At 33.5% G+C, this 19,312-nt stretch overlaps 1 protein-coding gene across 1 annotated transcript in view; it reads left to right on the forward strand.

Moving 5' to 3' along the window:
• Positions 1-19,312, forward strand: part of Diaph3 (diaphanous-related formin 3) — a 450,644-nt gene that overhangs the window by 201,582 nt on the left and 229,750 nt on the right. The window contains exons 18-19 of the mRNA XM_013010947.1: positions 12,574-12,669; positions 18,103-18,197. Coding sequence (XP_012866401.1) covers positions 12,574-12,669; positions 18,103-18,197 — 191 coding nt within the window. The remainder of the gene's footprint in view (positions 1-12,573; positions 12,670-18,102; positions 18,198-19,312) is intronic.

The raw sequence follows: 19,312 nt of genomic DNA on the forward strand, positions 1-19,312 counted from the left end.
GTTCATCTAGTGTGACGTTATTTTTTGCCTCTTTGAACCTCTAAAGTACACCATTGATCTTTTTTCTTGATTGGCCTCAAAGAATTGAGAGAAAATAAGTCCTTTGAAAAATTTACTAACCTTTCACAAACTTTTTTTTTTTTTTACTGAGCTTCTGATAGGATAAATATCAAAAGATGCTTGACCTCTGTAATACTTTTTCCTTTATATACATGATAGTATTATTGTATAGTTTCATCTCTGTGGGCCTTATTGTTCAAATTTCATTTGAAGTTTTTTTAACTTTTCTGTATCCCTGTAAGGGCAGCCTAACTTAGTGACTCATGTGTGAGTGAGTAAATGAGAGCAGGAAAGAAGGAACAAAACAGCTTAAGTTTTTCTACAGTGCCAAAATAACCCTTGGGTAGCTCAACATTTTAACATCTTGCAGTCCTGGTTGCTGACCAGTGTTTTTTGGAGCTGTAATACAATGAGAGGGGTCTAGAATCATAAGGCTGGTTGCTTGTCTTAACTCTATCACTAAGGAACCTGTCTATCACTAAGGAATTCTGTCTCCAGCTTAAAATGTTAACTATCTCCTGTTAAAATTCCACATCTACAAATATGGTTATTTCTAGTTTAATACTCCAGGATTCTTTGATACATTTTAATCTAATTACTAATATAAAAATCTAATATCAAGAAGGGCACTGATAGAACTCTGGAGATAAAAATGAATTAATGATATCTTCCTGCATATGCCTTCTAAATGCTTGTATTCCAAGAGTCAAATAGTATTTTCAACTATACTATAATAGCAGTTTGATATAAAAGGAAAATAGTTACATTGTTGTATTATAGCTAAATTAGGCTTACAGGTGATGTCCTATCAGGTTGTTAGAGTGTGGTTGTGAATACAAGTGAATATGCAAGTGAATATGGATAACTAAATCTTCTTGCCTTGTGAAATGCATAGAATACAAAATAATATGTATAGCACAACTTTATTTAATTACAGAAAAGCTAATGTGCATTTTATATGTATATGTGTATTCTTTTGTGTTTATATATCCTGAAACATACATTTATATGTATAACCTTTAGCAGGCATCTATTGGTAGATGTTGTTATCAATAGTTTTTTATGTCCTTATTTGAATTATTTTATGATGAATTAAAAAATATTTTTCCTGGAGAACAAAGTCCGGGATAATAGGTACTTAGCTGGAATAGATTGTTTAATTTTTGTTTTTTTTCCCCTATCCTTTCTTATATGGTATTGTTTAACTGCAGTTACAAGGTGACTTTGCCTTAGTCAATGTAAATGAATCTCAAAAATTGTAACAAGGTATGTGAGTCGTTTATTTTATTTTTAAACAATCATGATTTAGAAATGACCTTCACTTTCCAAAGCAAAAGAAATTTTTATCAGGTATATTGCATACACAAAGTCCCATTAATTCAGTAAACTCTATTCAGAAAGCAATATATTTGATAGTTAATTATTCCAAATGGTGCCTGTGATCAGAAGGGACACCCATTTGTAGTGAAGAAAATCTGTGTAACAGTTATCCTTAAGAATGTTTGCTCAAGTGTGAGGATGGAAGTAATTGATGAAGTGCAAAGTTCCATATATCTTCCTCACACTTTGAATAAGTGACTTGAAAAGCTGAGAAAGCATTGTGAATAATATGCCAGTAACTTAACAAAAAGCTCTAAGTAGAGGAGAAGATTTTTAAGCTTGATTATTCCAGTTAAAGTACTATGTAGGTCAATGGACATGCATGCCTCATGCATTACTTTTTCTTTAGATATTTATTTGCATGCACAAATTTGGAAGAAATAGTTTTTCTTCCCAGTTCTTTCCACTATTTTCTTCCTTGAAATTTGAATTGTAGTATTCACTGTTGTATAGACATAATTTTTCCTCAGTAGAGTTGTAAGAGATTTTATATCCAATATGTATGTATTTCTCAGACTTTGGGAATATCTAATGTGTCACAGCACGTATTTCTGACAGTATTCCCACTGCCCCTTCTAGCACTGGTACCATCCAGTCTACTTATAGACCATGATCCTCTGCACTGCTGTCCTAGTGGTCCATGCAAGCACTATTCTTAGTTTTCAACAGCTTGCCTGGTGATTGTAATGAAATAGTTCAGCTAGAAACCTGGCACCAGTACACTGAGGCTTAGTCTCTCTTTGTCTTCTGTCACTTTCTACATGCCTCTTTGCCCAGTCCATTTCGGTCAGTGAAGAGAGGGACATACCCTATAGAGTAGAGGTACATCTGCTTTCCAGTCTTACCCCTTAGATATCAAGTTCTCCCTCAGCCCAGGCAGGCTTTTCTACCCTTTCCATGCCTGTTATTGTCATTTCCTCATATGGAGCATTCTTTCCATTCTCTACTATTTAACAAGACGTTGTTCTGTGGTTTATATAGTTATTAAAAAAAATAATGCAGTCACATAGGAAAGTTTTGTTCCAGAATTTTTTCTCCTATAAAAGAAGTAGCTCTCATAATTGAATTACATAGTTTTCAAAATTGCTGACTCACGATATTTATTGAGAAATGGAATTTTCTTCTTAGTGCTGAGGAGTGATCCCCTTGTTTTAAAGTGCAGTCTCTTCTTCCCAGAGTAAATGTATATCCTCAAACCTGGGAAAGCAAGGCTATGGAAAAATTTCAGGATAGGAAAACAAAATTCCTCCCCTCTTATCATTTCCAGTTAGTGGCAGTTGTTATCTGGCTCTACTTTCTCCCAGGGAAAAAGGAGTCTTAGTCATCTTTGCTGTTAATTCCATTCAGATCTTCCGTCAGCATATTTGTGTCTGTTTGGCTAGGTGTGCTCTCACTGTCAGATATGAATAACACACGAATGGAGGCCATAGTCTTCAAGTCCACTCATTAGACTCTTTATTATTATTATTATTTTAAGTAGATGATTTTCCATTGTCCATTTTCAGTTGGCGAAAAACTGGATTTGAAGCATTCAGAAATTCAAGCAGGCCTATGAAATATAAACTTGCTATTTTTTCAACATGAAATAAAAGGCATTAAATATGTAAACATGATTTACTTAAACAAGAATTAAAAAATTTGACAAGTTCCAGACAATTACAATAAATAGGTGTTGCTGTGTGTTAATTATGGTGTTATGTTTAATATTTTGTTTCATGCTCTCCTTTGTTGCATTGGTATATGCTTTCGAACGTTGGTGTTCAGGATTTGACAGTTTTATGAAGCATTTTAACTTGAGATAGTTTTTAATTAGTTAAGTTTTGAGTTTACATTTAGGGTTATTTCAGTTGCTGGAATATTCTTCTCCAGTAGGCTGTTAATGCTCCTGTGCCCAAGTGTCAAGTGGCCAAACATAATTAATCGAATTTGAAGTAAGATTTTGAAAAAGATTTAGGCCACTGCATTCCTATTAGTGAAAAGTCTTTCCCCTTCCCCTTTCATAGAATGGTTCTAAATACTTCTTTTTTTCTTTTCAATAGCAGATTTGGACGGTATGTTGAACTAAAGTGTTTTTGGGAAGCAGGTGGATGACAATGTGAACACTGTGATTTTTATTTTTAAAAAAATCTGTATTTTAAATATGAACATTGGGAAGGAGGTGAAAGTATTGCTTTTCATGTATTCTTAGAAGCTTTTGTTGAAGCTTTATTATTATTATTATTATTATCAGTGTTAATAAAAATATTCATGGAAGGATTTCTAGATCCTATCTCAGTCCATCTCCAAAGAGATTGCTAGGTAAGCTAAGCTATATAAAGACAAATAACAGAAAGAGATATAATTCCTTTTTATTGTTAACTTGGCTTTTGTCTGAATATGCCAAACATATCTTTTTTGTCTCCTAGTTGTTGGTAAATGGCTTGAGATTAAGGCCAAATGCTATCCCTATCCTTGTGCCAACTGTCTACATGGAGTTGAAGAGGGCCATTTTCTGTACAGGGAAATGAATGCCAAGATTTGTTAGCTCCAAAAACCTTTTGGAAAAGTAAATAAGCTATGAAAGACTATACTACTGTGTCTGACCTTTTAAAATGGAGGGGAATGAAGAAAGTAGAAGGAGAAAGCAAGCTACCTTTTATAGAAAAGACACAATTGAGTTATTAACATAGGATACTATATTTTAAATATTGCAGTGTTAGGCATTCTAGAGGATGGGAAGTGATGATGTTCTTGAAACACTGAATTGCCTTCAGGCAGTTTGGATATTTAACACCAGGTGAAGGACAGGAAGGGGGAGTACTATGTTGTCCTTGAACAGATCTTGGAAAAGATTCCTCTTTGGTCTGATTTGAGAATTTTTTTTACTAATTTATTGTCAAAGTGATGTACAGAGGGGTTAGAATTACATAAAGATGAAGTGTACATTTCTTTTTAGACAATGTCACCATGTCCCTCATTCTCTCCTGAGTTTTTTCCTCCCATCCCCACTCACACATTGTGTAGTTCATTTTCAATGTATTGCCCAGTGAGTACCATTGTTGCATTTGTTGACCCTTTGTCCCACCATTTTTGTGCCTCCCCTTACACTTCCAAAGACATATAAAGGAACAAACATAACTAAAAGAACAGAAAATAAAAATAGCGAAAAAGAAAAAAACACTTGTCTCCATTTCCTGGGAATTTAATGTTCACTTAGATTTTTATCTATTTTTTCACTCATTTCATTCAGTCAATCAGTTTTCCATTGGTACTCAGGTTTGAATTCAGGGCTTCACACTCAATTGAAGTACTTGTTTGACTAGTTTTCTACCATTTGAGCCATGAGTCCAGCCTGGCTTTCTGATGGTAATTGGGGATTGATTCTCGCAGATTTTTCTTAGGGCTGAGTTTGAATCACACTATTCCCAATTTCAACCTCATGAACATTTAGGATTACAGAGATGAGCCACCAGCATTTAGTTGCTTGAACTCTGGGCCTAGACACTGTCCCTCAGCTCTTCAGCTCAAGCCGACTTCAGTTTTCTGGTGGTTTTTATTGGAGACAGCAGTCTCACGGATTTTCCTGCTGGGGCTGGCTTTGAACTGCAATACTCAGATCTCAGCCTTCTGACTAGATAGGATTACAGGCCCCCAATGCCCGAAAGAATGACACTGCCCCATTTGTTAGAAAATGGAAAGACTTGGAAAAAATCATATTAAGTAAAGTAAGACAGGCCCCCAAAAATATAGGTCCCATGGTTTCCCTTATTTGTAATAACTAGTATATATCTAGATAATCTTATCAGATGAGCAAAAACTCAAAAGCATGTACAGATGAGCATATCAGATGATGCTAAGTAACTGAACCCCAAGATATAGACACAAGAGGTTTTTCTTTGTTCTTGTTGTTTTTAATGTACTATGTAATTTTTTTTGTTTCTTTTGTATGTTCATCCCCCTATGGTATATTCATTTTTGTCACTGTATTTGATTTTGGTACCTTGCATCTTGTAAATACATTTATCTAATTTTGGGGAAGTTTAGGGGAATAACAAAATGCTGAAATAAGGACACAGGATGACCCATTGCAAGAATGACACTATGTTGGAAATGATCTTCAAAACTTTGGGGCTGGAGCAGGAGGTGATGGAAGGAAGGGACAGTAGGAGAAAAACAAAGGTCGGGGTAACAATGCTCGACAAGAAATGTACACATTACCTTACTCATATAACAGTAACCTTTTGTGCAGCATCTTCACAATAAAATAAAAAATGGTACTGTATTCAGCTACAAATCAAGACATGAATGTAACTGTTTAAAAAAAAAGTGTACTTCAAGCTAGGCACTGGTGGCTCAGGCCTGTAATCCCAGCTATTCAGGAGGCTGAGATCTGAGGATACCAGTTCAAAGCCAGCCCGGGCATGGAAGTCCGTGAGACTGTTGTCTAGAATAAATCACTCAGAAAACTAGAAGTGGCGTTGTGGGTCAAGTGGTAGAGCACTAGCTTTGAGCTGAAGAGCTTAGGGACAGACAGTGTCCAGGCCCAGATTTCAAGCCCCACGACCAACCCAAAAAAAAAAAAAAGTGTACTTCAAATTAAACATTATAAAGATATTTCCAGCTGAGTGCTTCATGCCTATAATGGTGGTTCATGCCTATAATGCTCAGGAGACTGAGATCCAAGGATTACAGTTCAGAGCAGGCTGGGCTGGAAAGTCTGTGAGACTCTTAGCTCCAATTAAGCACAAGAAAACTGGAAGTGAAGCTGTGGTCAAAGTGGTTGCACACTAGAATTGAGCAAAAAAGCTCAGGGACAGTGCCTAGGCACTGAGTTCAAACCTCACAACTGACAGAAAAATGGAAACAAAGTAAACATAATTCATATTGTACATATTGAGACCAAATACATAAATTAGTTTTAATTATACAATTGTTTTGTGGCATTATGTACATTCATTCTTCATCTCTAGAACCTTTCATTTTCCTCAGTTCACCCTTTCCCCATTTTCTCTCCCATCTGAATATCATGATTTAAAATATTATTTACCTTGTCACAGTATAATGTGAATTCTGCTGCTACTTCCATAACCTTTGGCCTAGAGTGGGGTGGCCTACATGTGACATTGGTATCTTATATGGGTAAGTAGGGTTAGATTGAAACATGAACTTTTTCTGGAAGATAAGATAACATAGACGTTCAAGCACTAAAAGCCCAGTCAACCTTTGTTATTATATTCTCCCCACTGCCCATTCCCCCCAAATTTGAGTATTTGTAAGAACAGAAATTAGTCATTGATTCTAGAAAGCAGATCTGGCAAATAATGAATCTCTAGTTAGCTAGGTTAATTGATGCTGGAATGAATCAAAACACTACCTGGAACCATCACAGGACACGAAGAAGTAAAAATTCAGTAACTGAGAAATTGGGGAAATGCTATCAGAGAAAAGAACACAATCAGAGGTTCAGAATAATGACTTATCAGAAAGGCTGGTAATGTTTGTATGGAATAGAACTCTCTCTCTCTCTCTCTCTCTCTCTCTCTGTATATACATGTGTATATATTCAGTCAATATGTATTATTTATTTAACCCTCCTATCTTGACTTCTCTGCAATTACACAGCTTGTAAATTTGGAATGTGTGAATTTGAAATGTGCTAATATGTGAATTTAACTTGAACTTTAGTTTTTCTGTTACAAATCTTTGGTTATAAGGTCGTATTTATACAGACAGTGATCTCAAGAAACTTTTTTTGTTTTTTTAAATAAACAAAGTTGCTGCAGTTTGTGATTTAGGACATCCAAAGACATAAAGAAGGCTTTTTATAAAGTACTTTGATTTAATTATTACATCTATAAGCAATCATCAGACAGGGAAAGTCAAATTATTTGGACCAAGTTTGAAAAATTGTTTTCATATTGGGGTGTCCATTTTATTTTTATGGACTATGTTTTCCATACCTTAATGATCCTCCTTGTACATGTACCACTTGCTAAAAAAATTATATGTAACTTTTTGGTGTTTATTAAGTCCTGAAATCGTTCTTGCAATTCAGTAGGACTTGTAACAAAAGACTTTCAATACTGTTTTGTGACATTAACTACAAAGAAGAATGCCACCTAAAAGGAAGTAGGCATTTATTTTACTACACTTCTGATGACTGCTTTGAAATAATCTGTTCTACAAAATTTTATTTAGTGCTTTAGCCACTCATCCTAAATATTATATAATTCCTATCCTTGAATTGTCAAGACTTTTTTTGGCTAGTAAAATACTCTGATTAGTTATAGCAGTCATATATTAATATTTGAACAGAAATACAGTCTGATATGCTTCTCTGCTGATTATTTTCTATGTAGTTGGGTACCTAGCCATTTATTTATGTGCCTAGAAACATTAAAACCAGACTTGACAGATCAGATATGACTAAAGCTATTTATACAATTAGGTTTTTCAATGCCAAAGCATTTATGTTGATATTTTACCAACCTAAAAATGAATTTGTTCAGTTTTTCCCCTTACACTTTTTCCTGTGCATTCAACATACTCTGTGTCTGAGATGCCTGAATCTTGTATGATAGCATGGTATTTTATGACAATTTTCAAATACTGTTAACTTTCAGAAATGTATAATCCTTTCTATGTCATGTATTAGTTCTCAAATTCTGTCCCTTAACATTACAATCACTCCATTCACTGTATAATAGGATGACTAAACCCTGTCCAAAGTTACTGTCATTTGTGAAAAAGCTTGGGTGACTCCTTAACTTTCACTTTTGAAGTCAATATTTATTCCCCTAAAACTGGGACTCCTGTTCAAGAGGCCAAGCATTTCTCTTCTCTCTTTCAGAACTTCCCAGTCACTCACCCAGAAACAGAAACAGCAAAGGAAATTGGATCAAGTGTAAATGCAAAGTGTGGTGGCTCTCTTATGTGCTGGTTGTAGAATACTTTCTTCTTATGGATTCCCTGGCTCTGAGGCAGTTTTAGTTCTGTGTATTAGTGGCCAATGACCTAGTCTCAGATGTGGTCAGAGCTGAGCTCTCTCTAATCTTCTGCAAGTAACTTAAATTCTCTGGGTCTAGGTTTTCTCATCCATAGTAATTCTGTATTGAAGGACTACTTTCCTTCTAAGGTTTATAGATGTTTGATGTTCTTTGTTAGTCTCTTAGAATCTAAATATGTTCGACCTTCTATTTTACTTCCTAAATAACAAACTTATTCTTTTTAAGTAGTTGAATTTATTGGCTTCACATGAATGGTTGGTTATTTGATTAGATAGTATATTTGTTATCCTCTCAAGGGTACTATAACAATGTAATTAACCAATGGTAACTTATTATAAATGCTAATAAGTAAAATTTTATAACATTGGTATTGGAATACAAGGAAAAGTTTAAATACTTTGAATATAAAAAGGTAGTAAGATACATTTAAAGAGTAATTAATAATATTTGCTTATTTAAAGTAACTTGTATTAAAAAAAGAAAAAACAGTCTTTTATTAGATTTTTGTGCCTATTAACAGCCTTCTCATTTATAGCAGCCTATTCTAGGTTTTTAAAAAAAATGTAAAATAATGCATGATGAAATTTGCATGAACTCTAATTCCTCATAAAAGGTCACATTTTAAATCGATCTGATTAGAACATAATGAAAAATGAGCTGGGATAAGATGTATAGCCATGAACCATGGAACTTTAATTTTTTAATGGAAAATATAGTATGAAAGGAAATATCTTGAAAGGGATTCTCTATGTAATTTTGCTACTATTTTGAAACTTTGAAAACAGAAAAAGAATAAAGCAAAAACGTAATTAAAGAAGACTTTTTCAGTTCATGGCTCTCGGCAGCATAGAAAGTTTTGTCATCTTTGACTTCATTCTGACATAAAGCCCTTATAAAATGTGGCATATGCTGTGTTAGGGATCAGAACCATTTTTGAACATTATTAATCTTCTCATGGAAAAATTGAGCCTTACACAGCATCTCTAGGATGTAAGATTAAACACAGACCTCTAATGACAAAAGAGCCAGATCACAAGTACAGATAGAACTAATAGTCTGACTTTATGATGCAGTTTCTTGTTATAAGTGAGAAAATCTAGTCTTGCTGTTAGAATGTCTTGTATTAGAGAGGAGCTCTACCATTGAAGGGCATTGAGGCTGAAGTATGCTTCACCACTGGCTGCTGAGTTTGTGCTTATGCACAATAATTCTGTTTCTTCTTTGTCATTGTACAGAGAAGATTACACAAAGTTAATGAGCATCTCCTTTTAGTCTCACAATTTCCATTAGGGAACAATTGTCCTATGTAAGAGACAATTAAACCTAAGCCATAGTTGGTTTTTACTGTTGCTGTGCTAGTCCATTTTTCCATTGATATAACAAAAACGTGTGAAGTAGATAATTTATACAGAAACAAGATTTATATACTTCAAAGTTCTTGTGATTCATATGTGGATTCTGGTTGTGAGCATGTGTGAGAGGGAGGGATCACATGGCAAGACTAGAAGCCAGAGAGGCCATTCGGGCCAGCATTAACCAGGGCTCTGTAAGAACTATCTTATCCTACTCTCAGAGCAGCACCTCCATCATGCCCTTTAGGCATCATCTCTTAAAAGTCCAGCACACTGGATCACATTTCTAGCAAAGGACTTTTGGAGAGTTCACTCAGACCATGTACCAATATAATAGCTGCAGTTATTCTGATACTACCTTGTTAATGGCTTTTGCATATACATTTGTTCTGATTTTTCACTGACTTGTGTCAATTCCTTATCTGGCTGAATATTTAACTTGCATCCCTCAAGATTAAAGAGCTGACTAATTTAGCTAATTTGACTCATTATCTGATATCAGCAAAGACATATTTGTGTTTTGATTCCTGTTATTTTCTTTCTAAGAATGCTCTGGTCTTCCCATCCATGTCTATTCTCACTCTTTATGTTCTACTCTTGGGCGATACTGTAGTAGTAGAAAGGTGAAGGAAACCATAAATCTGTTGCATTGAATATGGTGAGACATTAAAGTCAGCAAGAGGGTATCTTGTCGTCAGGTTTTCTGAAAAAGACAGACATTGTTTAACTAGTAAGAAGTATACTTCAGTCTAATTCAGGTGATATTCATCCTTTTATTTGTTTAATTTGTTACTTAAAATTATTTATAATAGGGAACTATTTTTTCATTGTGAGAATGATAGCATTTTGATGTTGAGTAATACAAGGTTTTTGTAAGAATCTATAACAAAGTGGTCAGTGCAGTGTTATTTAAAATTTAAGGTTACTTGTGTTACTTTCTCTTCAGATTAAAAATATTTCACAATGTGAGAGAATATTGATGACTCTAGACATTAAAGTCTGTCCTTTTCTTGGTAACAAAGAAAATATAATGTATACACCTTCTAAAAAATAGAGGACTGTCATTTGGTCACATTAAAGAAAGGAATCATACTAAGATTCTAATTAGTGCTTGGCTGAAAATTTCAGTCAATATAACATTTCAGAGCGAAAGTTTGTGAAATATATGTGTTATAATTTGGCACCTGGGGAACCTTGACCGTCAATGGGATAATTATTTGGGCTGATATCCATACTTCTATTCTACTTTTTTTGCCCTTCATATGCTAAGGTGCTTCTTTTATACGTGAATTTCCCACGTGAATATGGAATTTCAGCTTAAACTGAACATGTTTAAAACTTCTTATGTTGTCAAATTAAATGAAAAACTCTACTGTCGTCTACCTGGTTGTTTAAGCCTACAAATTTCCTTCTCTGTCCTTTACTTGGTGGATTTGTACATGTGCACACAGATGCTGACTATATATATATGCGTGTATATATATGCACATACATAAGCATATACATATATATGCTATATATAAATATCATTTGTTTGGCTATAAGTATCTCTATACAAAGTTTCTGCCTATACAGGCCAGATTCCTTACTTCTTTCTATTTTCATTAGTATATATTGATTTTGCAGAATAATGGTTTTTATTGTGATATTTTTTATATTCATAAGACTTACTTTGATCATATCATCTCTCATTTCCCTCTCAGTACCTCTATCCCCCTTTGATCTTGTTCATTTGAAATAGTACCTTTTCTCCTCTTACAACAACTTTTCTTTCCCCTATAGAGTTCACATATATCCTGAGGATACTAACACAATAAAAAACACACACATGAGTTGTTTATGAAGGAAATTGTGTTTATTGAAGAATTATAGAAGCAGGCCGTGGTCTTGATTGGAAATTCATTGTCAAGATGTTCAGTTCTCCTGAACTGAACTGAATTGCCTTGCAATTCAAATAAAATTCCAATAGTTTCTTATGCTGTTGTTGGTGTAAAACAGACTTTTAAATGTATGAAGCACCAATTATTAAAATATAAATCCATAGTATTTAACAAGGATGGATAGTTGCCTAAGTATAACTACTAAAATAAATGAAGTTGAATTAGTTGCTCAAAGGAAAAAAAAAGGATTAAGTATGAGATAAAAAATCATTTAAAGGGCTGGGAAGGTGGCTCAGTGGTAGAGCGCATGCCTTGCATGCCAGAGGCCCTGGGTTCGATTCCTCAGTACCACATAAGCAAAAAGAAAAAAAGCCGGAAGTGGTGCTGTGGCTCAAGTGGTAGAGTGCTAGCCTTGAGCTGAAGAGCTGAGGGAAAGTGCCCAGGCCCAGAGTTCAGGCCCCATGACTGGACCCAAAAAAAAAAAAATCATTTAAAATTATTTCAGTATTATGGTTGGTCATACACAAATTATAATTTTTTTTTTCTTTTTGTCGGTCGTGGGGCTTGAACTCTGGGCCTGGGCGCTGTCCCTCAGCTCTTCAACTCAAGGCTAATGCTCTAACACTTGAGCCACAGTGCCACTTCCGGCTTTTTTCTTTTTGCTTATGTGGTGCTGAGGAATCGAACCCAGGGCCTCATGCATGCAAGGCAAGCACTCTACCACTGAGCCACCTTCCCAGCCCTGTGTGTTTTTTTTTTTTTTTAAATAATTGTGACTTATAAGATGTGTGTGTGTGTGTGTGTGTGTGTGTGTGTGTGTGTATTTAGGATTTTGATTTTTTGGAGAATTTACTTTCTGCTCTTTTGCATTGTGATGTCATATATCTCATAACATTTCTATCATTTCTTTTATAGAGAGAAGAGATGAAGAAGATTTTGAGGAAAAGAAAATTATTAAAAAAAGAATTAAAGAACTTAAATTTCTGGATTCTAAAATTGCCCAAAACCTTTGTAAGTATCACATTCAGTGCAATTAAATTATCCAAAACATGCTGGCTGGTATTTTATTCAAATTGTTTCATTTTATGACTTGTTTTCATTTTGTTATTTTAATTTCATTGTTTAAATAATAGATGTAAAGATAAATATTTTCTTGCAGTTGTGAAATTAAAAGATTAAAAATTATTAAATTATAAAATTAATTTACATTTTAAATTGATTGCTTCAAATTAGAATAAATAAAGGATATGGGATAAATTCTACCTTACATAAATGAAAAGAGAGCTACCTTCTTTTAATGTATATAAGTAAAGGCCAGGAATTCAGGCAATGACATTGTATTTTTTTAATGATAATGTATTTTTTCTTATGAGTCTCTATTATTTACAATTCTTGATCATGCTTGAAAGCAGTTAGAATACTAATGGAAATAAGGATGATAAATACAATGAATTCCATTATCCCATCAGAGCAGTTCAAAGCCATTCCTCAGAAGTACTGACTGGAAATATTTTAGATGTAATTACTGTTACAGGAGCTAAATGCTTAGTGTTAAACTGTCTTCCTGACTTTACTATTGTGTGAGAAGAAGACAAATAATTTTGTTCCCAACTCATTTCTAAATTAATCTCAAATGCATCAAATATAAAGATAGTTCTTGTAGCTGAGATGTTAACACACACATGCACACATACACACACACACGCACGCACGCATGCACGCATGCATGCACTTACACAGACACTCACTCCTTTCTGAGGGTGCCAGAAGTTATAATGTGGAGAATCTAGTAAATCTGGTTTGTCTGTTTCTCACTTTTCACGTGTCTTACCTGGGCTTTTAGCAGATCTTAGAACAAAATTGTACTCTAGGATTTTATAATACACTTTTTTTTATTATAGAGCACTATGTTAGGACAATGATAGAATTGATATTCCTTTTGTGGCCATACCCACTATGATATTGTTGGATGAGTTCCTAATATGATAGTATGGAGACATTAATTTTATTTGCCAGAATTCACTTGTGTTCTGGGTACAAACTGATAATACCTCCTTGCCTCTCCCAAATTAGGTATGTGAGTTGAAGAGGTTTTGGAGTGTAAGCATTTACTCAATACTGTGAGAAGCTCCAGTGGTCTCTTTCCATTCACATGTAATGTGGCAGTCAGTGTGATGTCCATCCTTGTTATGAGGGGGATATAATATGTATATCATATGTCATGTATGATATATATTACATATATAACACTATCTCTGATGTGGAATGAACATACTTTCTCAATTTCTGAATAACTGTGTTTGTGTATTTGTTAGAACATTAATATATGCAGAGTTTTTCACATATTCATCATCATTCTTCCTTGCTGCAGTATTATCTCAATTCAGTGCACTGTATTATTAATTTAGATCTGAATAAAATCTGTATGCTGTGATATAAAGTAGCTGATTTTAATTTGAAAAATATCAATAGTCTATAGAAATTGTTAATCTTGGCTCTAAATAATCTTGTTAATTTTCCTATGAAATATTTTAAATAACATAATGGTATAGCTATTATAACTTAGTTAAAATATCTGTTTATCAGTTGAATAATGAACTTGTTGCACACAGTTATTTACAACATAATAAATTAGCCACAAGTGTCACTTGAACACATTATCATTGAGAAGGATCATCTTCATATTATTTGCTTCACAATAGAGGATTTATATCCCTGTCATTCAATTTAGAAGCATATTTTAAAAGTTCAAAATCAAAAGACCCAGAATATATAACATGCCATATTATGACGTGTTATTTCTGCTCTCTCAGATTGTAGCAGAATTGTTATTTTTTTGTTGTTGTTGTTGGTTGTGGGGCCTGAACTCTGGGCCTGGGCGCTGTCCCTCAGCTTTTCAGCGCAAGACTAGCACTCTACTAGTTGAGCCACAGCACCATTTCGCTTATGTGTTGCTAAGGAATTGAGCCCAGGACCTCATGCATGCAAGGCAAGCACTCTACCACTGAGCCACCTTCCCAGCCCCATGATAGAAGCTTTATAAAGCTGAAGCATCTTACTTTGTTTACTGTAATCATCGTTGGAGTCTCAGCTGGTTTTTATATATAAAATTTAGGGTCTATATACTGAATTCTGAGAAGAATCTTGTTGAGATAGTAACAACAGTTTCTGAATGAGACAAATTGGAGTAATGCTGTAGACTTTAGTAGAATATTGACACGAAAATGTAGAAATTCATTTCCAAATTTTATTGAAGAGAAAAAGATAGATCTGCACTGTGGTGATTGTTCTTCAGTACTGTATTTTGTAGAATTTTGAGGAAAGGATTCAAAGATACCTCATCATACTTTTCTTACTTAAAGGCAGCTCAGGTTTTTGGAGTCCAAGAGGGTTATTACAAAGATACTGGCTTCATTTTTAACCATATAACTCCAGAATCAAGAAAAGTCTTGTGAGTTTTACAGGATATAAAGGTTTAAATATTTATAAATTCTTGTAACAAAAACAAGCAGGAATGGTTCCCAAGTCTTGACATTTTATATTCTTGAACTGAAACCAGAACTTTCTAGTAGGATCTATATAATCACACTTTGAAAGATAAGATATATAATTGTTTAAAAAGTTAATGAGCTCTTTGGAAGCTTTAACTAAATAATATAGAAGATTCCCTGTAACTTTTGTGTATTTCAAATTAGTGTGTACCTGTTTTCTGAGCTGTCTTAGTCAGTAAGTCATTCTAAGCTCTTCTGTACCTTTTCCCCATAGGTATCAGAATGTTGGATATTATCTTTCCAAATGTGAATTAGTTCATAAATTAAATTTAGCTTTATAAATATGCATGTTTGATATATATGGTATTTTAAATAGAATAATTGAAATGCCGAACAAATGACAAACATAGGAGAAAGTAAAAGAATTAGTTATCTCTATCTGAAAGGTAATAAAGATTTTACTACCATTTTTTAATCTTTTCTGTTTTTGATGTTTTATTTTAGTATTTATGTTGTTCTTTATATGTTTATTTGCTTACATGGCTGAGATCATGCTGTTTTGTTTTTTTTTTATCTGCAACAAATGGATCCTCATTATCACCCTTATTTCTGAGTTCAGTTTTTTCAAGACTATTCTCAGGCTTAATAATTCATTAAAAATACTTAAGAAATTCACTGAAGTAGTGTTAATTTGGTTATGAATCATTTCAGTGACATTGTCTGGAGTTCTTCCTGGGACTTTATTGTGGCTTTACTTCCTTTTGAGTGACCTCAATTTCAGAGGTAGAACTAATAACTCTGTGGCTCAGAGACCACATTTTAAATCAGTTTTGTTAGTATGGGAGTATGTGATGTGGTCCAATATCCTTGGGTGACAGGTTGTTCCAAGCATTTCTAGAATCTCACAGGTACAGAGTACAAGGGCATACTTCACTAGCATATGGTTAGTGTTCTAACTAACAGTATTCTTTCCATGTGTTTTCATGTTGTTTTGTTGCATATTATACATATGAGCAATTTATCAAATGCATGTTGCTGTTTAATAAGAAATAGTCATAGATTACAAAAACATTTCCTCTACTTTCAGAGCTTATTTATGATGTCTCCAATTTTATTTCTCACTGTAAATAGGAACCTTATCCTGAATGTTTGACTAAACATTTTTTTAATGTTTTAGCTGCCATTTGCATGAGTTTGACATTGACTTGTTTTGAATTTTATATAAGTCTATTCAAACTATATTAATACATTTAGCTGTATTTCATTGCAAGTTTAATGACATATTTTTTCATTCAATTCTTGGATGGCCCTCATGCTAATTCTTGTCCACTGCCCGTTTTTTAAACGTTGTTTATGGACATTGCCAAGCCATTTGTTTGCCTATTGTCCATGGCTGTTTTTGTGCTAGAGTAGGTTGGTAGTTGTAACAGACTTTATGGCAAGCCAGTTACTTCTCACCAACAACGCTTGAATATTCCTGTGTTACAGCTCACCAGTGGTTGGTATTTTACAAGGCTCCAGCTCAGTGTTTTCATTGATTATATTTGGCATTCATTGAGCCTTCCTAATCTGATGATTTGTGTCTTTGTCTAATTCATAAAAAAATCTGTTTCACTTCTTTTCCGGTATTATTTTATTTGTGGTTTATTTTGAACCTTTTATTGGGCCGTTTTAGATAATCCGTGTCATATTCTGTCTCTTGGACTAGTACTTTTTATCAATTTGTTTTATGTATTTTTGATGGCTTAACTTTTGTTTAGATTTATGCTTTTTAATTCCATAAATATTTGTTATTAGATTTTCATCTTATATTTCATCTTGCTTATGGAATGTTCATCTTCTTTTCATTATGGGATATCAGTATATTTCATACTTGGTAGCACACACTTCCATTATAACTGACTTTATGTTAAAAAATGTGAATGAAAATGGTGGAGAACACAAAGGCACCCTTCTTCATCTGTAGTTGATATATACTGCCCTCAACGATGAGAAACAAAGTCCAAGAAAGGAGCAGTTTATGTCTTCTGAGATTTTTGAAAAAATAGTATTTATACGTGCAACTACCTGGATTGTAAATGACAGAGAACTCCAGACGGAAAAAAAAAACAAAACAAAACAGAAGTTGTTACTGATGTCTATGGTCAAGAAACAACATTTGATAAAATAAATAATATATGAATAAGAACAACACCAATAAGAATCACATGAAACCAGTATTAGAATAGGAATCGAGGAAAGAATTTCTATTTAATGATGTGAAATTACCATGATATATCTCAAGAGTTCTTGGAAAGAACCTTATAAGGCTAGATACTTAAGTATCAAGTAAAGTGTAAATGATGTGTGGAATTCCTAGTATTATTCTATATGTTTTGTTTGGTTCATGAATATTTTCTTCCTAAAATGAAATATTTTAAGATTTTGTGACATGCAAAGACTACTACTTGCAGCATATTGTCTTCAATACTTTTGAATAGTGAAATGCTACTATTACTTGTAAAGAGTTAATGTATTATTTAGCAGTTTTCTTAAATGGTTTCTTGTGAACTATTTATTAGCACTAGAAGATCTTATACAAGCCAAGATATCATACAAGATATTATATACATATACTAGGATTTGTCATTCTTTTCAATACAACTTGATGTTTTCATAGCATATTCATAGACTGTAGTTGTTCTAAATCACATGAAAATTAATATCATTCCTCTAATAGGCAAATAACTAAGAACTTAGAAATAAATTTGGCAACTGCATAATAGTACAGGATAATTGTATAAACATTGGTTCTAAAAAACAATGTGCTAATGAAAGTTGTTTTTCAACAACCATATTAAATGTATGCATTTTTCGATTGTATATATATATATTTTTAGCTTATACACAGAACATCTCAAATTTCTTTATTACCTAATTTATTATGGACCTATTTCCTCTCTATCTCTTTTAGCAATCTTCCTGAGTTCTTTCCGGGTGCCATATGATGAAATCAAAATGATGATACTAGAAGTGGATGAAACACAGTTGGCAGAATCTATGATCCAGGTAAACAATCAGGCCAAGCTTAAAATTTAATAGTTTATTTCATACTTCTCAATAAATGGAAATATCCAAGTGAAGCAAAATTCTTAACCGAAATCATTCAGCTGGGAAATCATTGCTGCATAATTTCTTTTAGCATAATTTCTGCATTGCTAGGTGATAAAACTGCATCTTCACTGAAAACTACATATAATGCTATCAAAATGATTACATATCAATTATTTTAAATGGCAATTTATGAAAGGCAATCTGTTAAATGTTACATATATGCTTTTGTTTCTGTTTTTCTTTTTGTTTTTTTTTACAGTTAAGACAAATGATACGCTAATCTAGGAAGTGTTTTTATAACTAATTTAGGGAGTGTTTTTTTTCTTAAGCTTATAGAGTTCATTATTATTTGGCCTAGAAAATTTAGAGAGCTTTTGTTTCTTTCATTTCCCTTTACTAACACCTTATCCTATTGTCATTGGTGCTCTTTTGAGGGCTAGAAATTATTTATGTTTTATTCTAATTCATTCTGAAGGCCAGAATATTTTTATAAAAAATTTAACTCACACTATTTTTTTAAAGAAAAACTAATCTACCAAAGTTACTAAATTTCTCATAAAGAATTGAAAGAATTTATGTCTTGAGAGAATTTAAAGTTGGAGAATCAAAATACAAATCATAAGGTGAGTTAAAACCTTATTTATCGTCCCTTTGTTTTTATAAGGATATGCATGCAAAATTATTTTGTGTGCATGGTGTGCACGTGTGTGTGTGCATGTGTGTGTGCGTATGCATGTGTGTGTGTGTGTGTGTATGTGTGGGCACATAGTACTGTCCCTTAGCTTTTTTGCTTAAGAATGAGGTCTACCACTTTAGCCCAGCTTCCCTTTTAGCTTTATGGTGGTTAATTTGAGATAAGAGTCTGAGAGACTTTTTTGTCTGGGCTAGCTTAGAACTTGTGATACTCAGATCTCAGCCTCCAAGTAGTTAGGATTATGGGCATAAGCTGCCTGAACCTGGCTACAAAACAGTTCTTTTTTTTTTTTGATTTTTTTTTTTTTTATTGTAAAGATACTATACAGAGGGTTACAGTTACATGAGTGAGGTAATGAGTACACTTCCTCTTGAAC

The sequence above is a fragment of the Dipodomys ordii genome, unplaced genomic scaffold (genome assembly GCF_000151885.1).
Source record: "Dipodomys ordii isolate 6190 unplaced genomic scaffold, Dord_2.0 Scaffold1, whole genome shotgun sequence".
NCBI classification, from domain to species: domain Eukaryota; kingdom Metazoa; phylum Chordata; class Mammalia; order Rodentia; family Heteromyidae; genus Dipodomys; species Dipodomys ordii.